Source organism: Cucumis melo, chromosome 7, assembly GCF_025177605.1.
Source record: "Cucumis melo cultivar AY chromosome 7, USDA_Cmelo_AY_1.0, whole genome shotgun sequence".
NCBI classification, from domain to species: Eukaryota; Viridiplantae; Streptophyta; class Magnoliopsida; order Cucurbitales; family Cucurbitaceae; genus Cucumis; species Cucumis melo.
Window position 1 is genome coordinate 18,396,662 of NC_066863.1, and position 8,914 is coordinate 18,405,575.

Consider the following 8,914-nt stretch of genomic DNA (forward strand, 5'->3'; position numbering starts at 1 on the left):
CTTTTGTAATTAACAAGATATTATCTTAGATTATCTTATACTATTTGTTGCCTTTTTTATCACATAGGACATTGTATTTATCTCCTTTTTGCTTGATGTAAGAATACACAATAATATATTCAATAAAATAAGCCACATGGTATCAGAGCCTTTTTTAACCTAGGTTATTGTTCAAACCGCCGCCGCTGCCGCTACCCATCCGACGCCTGCGTTCGCCGCCGCCGCCACCGGTCCGACGTCCGCGTTATCTCTGTGCACTTCCAGATCTCTGAAGCCGCACCAATTTGTTCGTGCGTGCGTGCCGATCTTCGTGAAACACAGTCAAAGCCGACACTCCGATCTTGTTGTTTCCTCAGCTCTCAGTCATTTGGTCTCCGAGAAACCAGCCAAGCCGACACTCCGACCTCGTTGTTTTTGTTCTGTACGCGTTTCTCCGATCTCCGACCGTTGATCTCTGTTCTTCAGTCTCCGTAAAACCCAGCCAGGTTGAACTCCGTTCTCAGTTCTCCGTCCAGCCCTATTACTCATCGCCGATCAGTCGCCGTCGTGACTTCTGACCCCACTGTTCATCGTTGTTGCTCTCTAAGTTTTTTAGTTTCTTTATGCCGATCTACTGTCGTTATTTGAAGTTTTCCTTTAAATCTGTGTTTGTACTTTAATTATTCGATATCTGACTTGTTTCTTATTGTGAGTAGATGGAGAAAAGTGAAATTGCTAACCCAATTAGCATGATTCTTGATGGGTCTAATTATATTACATGGGCAAATCAAATGAAAAGCTTTTTAATTGGCCAGAAATTATGGCGTATTGTCACCGGCGATATTACCAAAACAACCGAACAAGACAAGGAAGATAATAGAAAATTTATTGAATGCCTCGAAGAATGGGATAGCAAAAATCATCAGATTATCATCTGGCTTAGTAACACATCAATCCCGGTTATCCATACACAATTTGATGCTTATGAAAATGCTAAGGAGTTATGGAATTTTTTGTCTACACGATTTAAGCCTGTCGAATTAGCTCATTACTATCAGTTTCACAATAGCCTTGTCAATCTTAATCAAGAAGTTTGTCAATCAGTTAATGAGTATCTAGTCGTGCTTCAACCTATTTGGACTCAACTTGATCAAGCTAAAATCAGTAAAGATCATCTTCGTCTTATTAAAGTCCTTATGGGACTCCGTCCAGAATATGAGTCTATTAGAGCCGCCTTATTACACTGCAGTCCCTTGCCCTTATTGGATGTTGCTATCCAAGAAATATTATTTGAAGAAAAACGTCTTCGCATCAATCTCTCTAAACATTCTGATGTTGTTCTTTCTGGCACTTATTCACCATCTGGGGCATCAAGCACATTTTATAAGAATTGTAAGCTCACTGGTCATAAATTTATTGATTGTCCTAAAATAGAATGCAGGTACTGCCATAAGCGAGGTCATATTCTGGATAATTGTCCCATAAAATCACATCGACCACGAAGCTATTCTATAAGACCAAAGAACTTTACTAAACCCAGTACCTCCTCTGTTGTTGCTGCTACCTCAGATAATTCCCCCACCCCCCATTTTCAGATAAGTGATCTTCAAAGTTTGCTAAATCAGTTAATTTCATCATCTTCCTCTACACTTGCCGTCTCACCAGGTAATCGATGGCTTCTTGACTCTGCTTGTTGCAATCATATGACATCTAATTATTCTCTTATGAACACTCCTAGTTCTGTTAAATCTTTACCTCCTATTTATGCTTCTGACGGCAATTGTATGAACATCACTCAAGTTGTGAGTTCTTTTGTCACATATGTTTGTTTAATCTTAGTTTGTAGTTTCTGATATATTTATTAAAGAGATCAAGTTCATATTCGTTGAGATGATAGAAAAATATTCGTCTTTGGATGGAAAGAAAATAAAGAAAAAATTCGAGATTGAGAAATAGGTTGAGAAAATTAGGAAATTTGGTGAAGAATATATGGAGGGAGAAATGGATAAAAATCGATTTAATTCGATTCATAATTAGATGAAGATTTATTTGAATATGAAATTTGAACAGGTAGGCTTAAGAATTCATTAGTTCATTTAATTTTCTTTATTTGAACACTCAATCTTTTCTTTCTTTTTTTTTTCTTTTCTTTTTGCAAATCTTTTATTTTATACATTATCTTATTAATCTTTTTTCTTAGATTTTTAGCCATCAAAGTTAATAGGTTTTTTTTTCAATAGTCATTAATTATTAATTTACTTTGTTAAATATTCATTTGATTATGAGAAGTGAAGAGGCAACTAAATTTGTTAATTTGTTTAACTCTGAATATTTATGTATTTTTGATTAATTTTTTAATTTCCATTCGATTCATATGGTTTTCTTTCTCTATTTTTATTTCAATAATATAAATTATCTTGTATTTTTTTTCTACCACATAATTTTTTTAATTAATGAAATAAAATAACTTTATAATTTATAATTTTGTTCAAATTTAATTAGGGCACAGCACACATATGAAATGGTTATAGACAATTTAAATAAAACTAAATATGGTTGGAAGAAAATTTAGGATGGAGATGGAGGTTTTATAAAAAATAAATAAACCAACAAAAGTAATTATCCCATATGATCTAACAAAACATGCATGATCATCTTAAACAAGTAAGGTCCATATTAAAAAAACAAAATTAATTAGATAAAAATTTGGCTTTCTTTTTGTCTATCCTAAAGTCACTACCTATAACTCTCATACTTTGACTTCTCTCATTTTCCTCGTAATTTTAATAGCTGCACATCTATATTTCTATTTCTTTTCAAAACTACTTTAAGAGCAACACCTTCACTCGTAAATTTTTTTATTCTATATGGAAAATAAGATCAAGAGTAAAGATAACTCGTTTTTTAGATTTGATCACTCTAGTAAGTAGTTTAGTTAATATACTACTCGATCAATAATTCTAGCTAAAATTTAAATGTAACACATATATACAAACAACGTTACTTTGTAGCTTTTAGGTATTTAAAAGGCTTCATTTTTCTTAAAATATCGTAAAAAACCAACTTCCTTTTTCTTAGAAAAAGAACACGTCAAAATTGTGATGATCATATTTTGGTTGGATTGGGTAGTCAAGTTTCCTCATATCCAACCCAATTCAAGCCGCTGATGAAATATTGGGTCAAAGAAATAATGAGCCCAAATCCGCCAAGCAAATGAACCTAAGTTCGAGCCCGACAAGCAAATGGACCCAAGCTTAAGCCACCAAGTAAATGGGCCCAAGCCCAAGCCAAACAAGCAAATGAGCCCATGCCCACCTAAAGCCACTACAAGAAAAAAAGGTCTACGATAGCTCGCTAAAAATGCTATCGTAGACATTTTATAGCGTTTAACAAAAAGTCGTGATAGTCCACGTCATTAAAAGCTTGGATTTTTAATAGCATTTTATCCAAGCTGTAAAAAGTATGCAGTTTGATAGCGTTTTGGGAAGGTTATGTAAAAAAGTTTGTACTAGCAATTTTTATTTATATCATTTATGATAGCGTTTTCCCAAAGCTGTGAAAACATTTTTATAGTGTCTTATGAAAGCTATGAAAAGTGTGCATTTTGATAGCCTTTTGGAAATGCTATAAAAACAACTTTATAATAGTGTTTCTTGTATGTATATTATTTATGATAGCGTTTGGTTAGAGCTATGAAATTTTTTTTATAGCAAGTATAAAATGTTATCGATTGTTTATAATAGCATTTTTTAACAAGTTTAAACATTTAGTCATACCTTTAGATAAAAGCTTTAATAATGTAGTATTTTCACATATTTTATCTATAATAAACTTTCTTAAATATCAATATTCAATTCCCAACATCAACATATAAAATCATCCTACTTATGTGAAGGAAATATATTTCAAATGCAAGTTAATGTCTCATACATAGAAAGTCAAGTAACAAAAAATGATCCTTACATATTGCACTACACAAAATGTTATTACTATGGTTAAGTATTCTCACAAAAGATAGTCACTAATGTATCATTCAATCCAACACAATGATCAACCTATACTATCCATTAGTTACAAAAAGGTAATAGGGCTTTGTACAATTCTTGGTAATGGCACTCTTAGGCTTTGTACAATTGTTCTTTCATCAACCCATAAAAAAATTATGAACAAAAACTAAATGAATAATTAAGTTTAATGTGGAAGATACAAAACCCTATCAAGACTATCAATTTGTTTATTTGTTGTGGAAGATACAAAACCTATCAGTTTGTTTATACAAAACTACGGATTGATTACATCACAACATCAAGGCTTAATATGTTGTTATTCTAACACCAAAATAGGATACATAACTAACCCAGTTCATTTTAAGTTAGGATAATATTGATGACACAATCATTATTTAGCTCAAAATTTTATTCACTTGCTAAGAATCGTTAATGCTCAATTACACAGATCAAATTAAAGATGTCTCCTCCTTTAGCCATGTCCAAGATTCAGGAATTGATAGACTGCTATTTGAATGGAGACCAGCTGCACATATATTATTTGTTAAAGCACAAACTAACATAACACAAACCTCAAAGGAGCAGAGACATTCAGTCACGAAATTCAGATGAATTTATAGGTGGTGATGAACAAGGATAAGCATTATCTTGAACTAGTAAATAATGAGAGGAACAATGCAAGTGTGTAAGCAATGTTAATGGAGTATTAACCAGTCAATAATTGTATTCTTCAACGGTTAGTTGGCGTACCACAAAAGATTGGCCTCTAAATATCCTCAACAATGTAGGAGGGCGATCTTTTGGAGAAGTGGCCACCACAATTATAAATAGTCAGAACAAACGAGCACATATGACTCACTATAGAAACAGAACCCTGAAAATAACAGGCTGATAATAAGAAAAATGGTAGACTTGGTGTGTTTATCCTGGTTGTAATAGAAGAAGAACATTCAGCTCACCTTTGTTCGTGGAATTAAAATGTTTTTAGGGACAAACAATCCTCTAGATATAGCATATTCCTAAGAAGCTAAGAGCTTTTGTTGTGTTACGAGTTCTCTCAACAAAAAGTGCCAACCAAAATGGCACGGAAAAATCCATGAGCGACTGAAAACTTAACTGTAATAAAATCCTCAAATGTTGGAAAAGAAAGGGAAAGGCGGAGAAAAAACACCAAAGTAACTACTATTGCAAGTGTATGAACTCACCTCCAAAGTGCTTTCATCCTTGGCCTAGCTTCTTTCTAAAAAAATATAATCAGAAAACCACATTGACCAGCAAATGACCTGCAACAGTAGCATGATATCTTTTGCCAATTAGTAGATAAATTCTTAGAAAACTCAACTGGTAGAACAAAGAGATTATGAACAAACTTAGAATCCCAACATTGACAACTAAACACTATTGGAAATAGTGACATCTGTGATGTTTTTTCTTATTAGTACAACAAGTAAGAGTATGGAAATTTGAAACTTTGACCTAAGGTGAGGACTTCATACCAATTACTGTTGAGGTATGCCGATTTGGTATTTGTACTTTAGACAACTAAGCAAGAGTTTATGCAACCATTATTTAAAGTGGAATAATGGCTGCGGAGGAGGTGGGAGTTTAGTAGTTTAGGTTTTCATGTGAAATTTTAGCCCCATGAAAAATACATTCTTAGGATCCACCAAGTAAATAGGCAAAATAAGAATGGAATGCCGTTTTAAATTGTAATCGAAATGCAGTGGGAGGGATGCATTCTTAAAGGACAATGAGATTTTTATTTCAACAATCCTAGAGTAACTATCAACCAAGATTTTTCTTACTATCTCTAGAACTTTCATGATATGAGCATGTTAACTTTTACTCTATGATTCCCATACAATCTGTTCATTCACAAAATGATTGGCTGCAACTCATAAAGTGAGCCCTTATGAATCATGCAACTTAAAGAAATACAGAAGTTGGTTTAAAGCTTCATTTAATGCAAATCATACCATACAGTTAATACTTACTAAAAGAAATTTTTCCTCTTTCTTCATTTTGGCTAAGGCACTATCAAGACAATCTGCATGCTGCAATATGAAGGGGTAAATTTTGAAACAATCAAAGAAAAAGAATATAAGAGACTTGACCTAATCTACGATATGATCTTAATCTTAACATAGAATACAGTCATAATGGTGAAGAAAGAAAATATTCAAAAACTGATGGCCATAAATTTAAAGTACTTGAGCTAGGTCTCATCCAACAAGCAAGTCAATGTCGCTATGGTGATTGCATAAAACAAGTGCATGTTCCTTTACCTGTAAATTTGTATGTATGAGATTAGGTTCTATTTGCACCTCATATAAATTTTCGACAAGGAATTTCTAGTATCATACCCATGAATTTGAAGGTTGCTTGATCTATATACACCTCAATCTTTAATAAGAAAAAAAATTATCTAAGCAAACTCCACAAACTATAAATGGCCCAATTAGGAAAATTCTCTTTTCATCTCTATTTGTGTTAATATTAGTTGTTCAAGTTCATATCTCAGAAGTGTCCTCTTTCTTTGGCTGAAAATGGGTGGGCAGCGCCTTTTTTTAGTTATTATACAAATCATTGTTGGTGGCGCTCTCTTTATTCAAATTCATGTAGGTGTTTGGTGATGATTTTAGAGATAGTGTGGTGCAGATTTTGGTTGGTCCAATTTTGAAGCCTTCTCCTCGGTTGATTTATTTTAATGTGGTTAAAGCATTGTTTGAAGAAATTTGGTTCAAAAGAAATTAAAGAATCTTTCACGATAAATCTCTTGCTTGGATTATCACTTTCTCCCAAGTCTTTTGTTAGTTTTTCCATCCAAGATCTATGCTTAAATTGGAGTGAAATTATTTTTCCAGCCTAATGTTTTTGTTTGTATTTGTAATTTATTTAAACACTTTATCTTTGTGCTTTGATTCGGTTGGTTCTACATTTGGTACTTTATTTGGTATCTTCTATTTTGAGCATTAATCACTTTTCACTTCTTCAATGAAAAGAGTCGTCTCCATTTAAAAAAGAAAAATTCACATCTTAAAAGTTCACCACACAACGTAACTATTTGGGGAAAAAGGGTAACTTGTATCACACTTATATCAAATAGCAAAGAGATGCATGTTAAGAACCAAACATATTTTAAAGAAATTGTGACACCTTTGCATCTGCCCACCAATCGATTAGCCAAATGAGTTCTAGCAATTCAACAACTACTTTGTTGATTCTTCTATATAAACACTTTGAAATGAGTCGAACAAGAACAAAGATAAATACCTAAAAGTTCAATTCATGAATTACATGAGGCCATTATACATATACACTCATATACATCCATTAAGTTAAGGGTTTGAAAATATAGAAACCAAATACAGGCTTGAAAAGCATATTCTCCTCATGCAATCTAAACAAAGGTTTAACAAATATTTTTTCCATAATCTAAGCACCCATTTAAAACCCTAGACTTAATAAACCCAAGCTACAGTTCCTAAAAGAGTAAAAGAAAAGTAAAAGACTGAGTTCTGAACAAATACAAATATAAAAAATATTAAATTTAGAACAAATAATTAAACACTGTAGTTTCACCAAATTGTTCTCAACTCAATGGTAATTGACATTACTTTTCATCCTAGAGGTGGAAGGATTTATCTAGCTCCATCCTAACCATTATTATACTTAAGATAATAATAAGAAGATGAAGAAGAATAATAATAAAAAAAAAAAAAAACTACAGCTTCGATTGACAGAAGAGTAACTATGCACATTCAATATCTTTCTCTCTCTAAATTCATTTTTTTTTCACTTTATCAAACTTTTAGTCTCTTCATTAAATACAATCTTAAGAAACAAATGGAAAGAGCTCCATGTTGTGACAAAAATGGACTTAAAAATATTGTATTATATCAAGAACGCAATCCTCAGTAACAAATACAATAACCAAGTTGTAAGTCTCAAACTAAAATTCAACGAGACGACTAATATACATACTTAGCATCAATGGTTAAAAAGCAACAATTTCAAACGAAACCTAAGTGTTAGAGAATTTCAAAAGCCTCTACCACCGATCATCATCATGCCAAGTCTCAAGAGAAGATCTATTTCGCAAAGAGGTCAATATATGATTTGGGATCTTAAACTTTCCATTCAATCTCAAATGACTCAAATTCAAAAACGTAACACCATCATTTTTCATTGAACAATGATCAATATACTCCGCAAGCATCTATAAGTAACCAACAAAATGTAAACAAAACTGAGAAATAGAGAAAATTACTTACTGGAAGTGACGATGATAGAGTCAGCAGTAGAGAGACGAACAAAGAGACGTCGTTGTCGTTGGTTGAACGACGATGTCGATCGTGAACGTTACAACAGTTGTGCGGTGCAGTCGAGAGAAAGAGAAATGATGTCAATCGTGAAGGTTACGGCAGTTTCACGGCACAGTTGAGAGAACGCAGGACGATGTCGATCGTGAACAGCAGTCGCACGATGCAGTTCTTTGGTTGGAGAAAGAATTGAAACTTCAAAAAACTCTCAAGATGTGCAAGTTCTTATCAACATCAAGATCGTCATCTTCTGAAAAATTGAAGATTTGTTAGATCAAATTTTTCTTGAATTTTAGAAGATTGAAACTCGAATTTACTTGCAATAACTTCTCGAAGATTGAAGATAAAAAAAGTTCTAAGTTTAAATTGTACGTAGGAGAAAACATCAAAGGGGTAAATACTAGATATTGTATCCATAACACCATGTAAATCAATACAAAGTTAAATTTGACGAATTACATTTCTTCCGAAATCTTGTGTGAACAATATGATGATGTACTTGTAAAAGTTAAATGGCAAGGAACAATATGTTAGTAAAATTTGTAATGATACCAAATTGTAAATACCGAATTGTAATCAATAATAATATGGTTAAAGAAGTTTTAC

General features: G+C 32.6%; 1 protein-coding gene across 1 annotated transcript; it reads left to right on the top strand.

The window, feature by feature from the left end:
• The first annotated feature begins 695 nt into the window (after positions 1–695).
• LOC127150396 (uncharacterized) lies at positions 696–1,832 on the top strand. The gene has a single exon (XM_051088103.1). The coding sequence runs from the start codon at positions 696–698 to the stop codon at positions 1,830–1,832; it is 1,137 nt and encodes a 378-aa protein (XP_050944060.1).
• Positions 1,833–8,914: the final 7,082 nt, after the last annotated feature.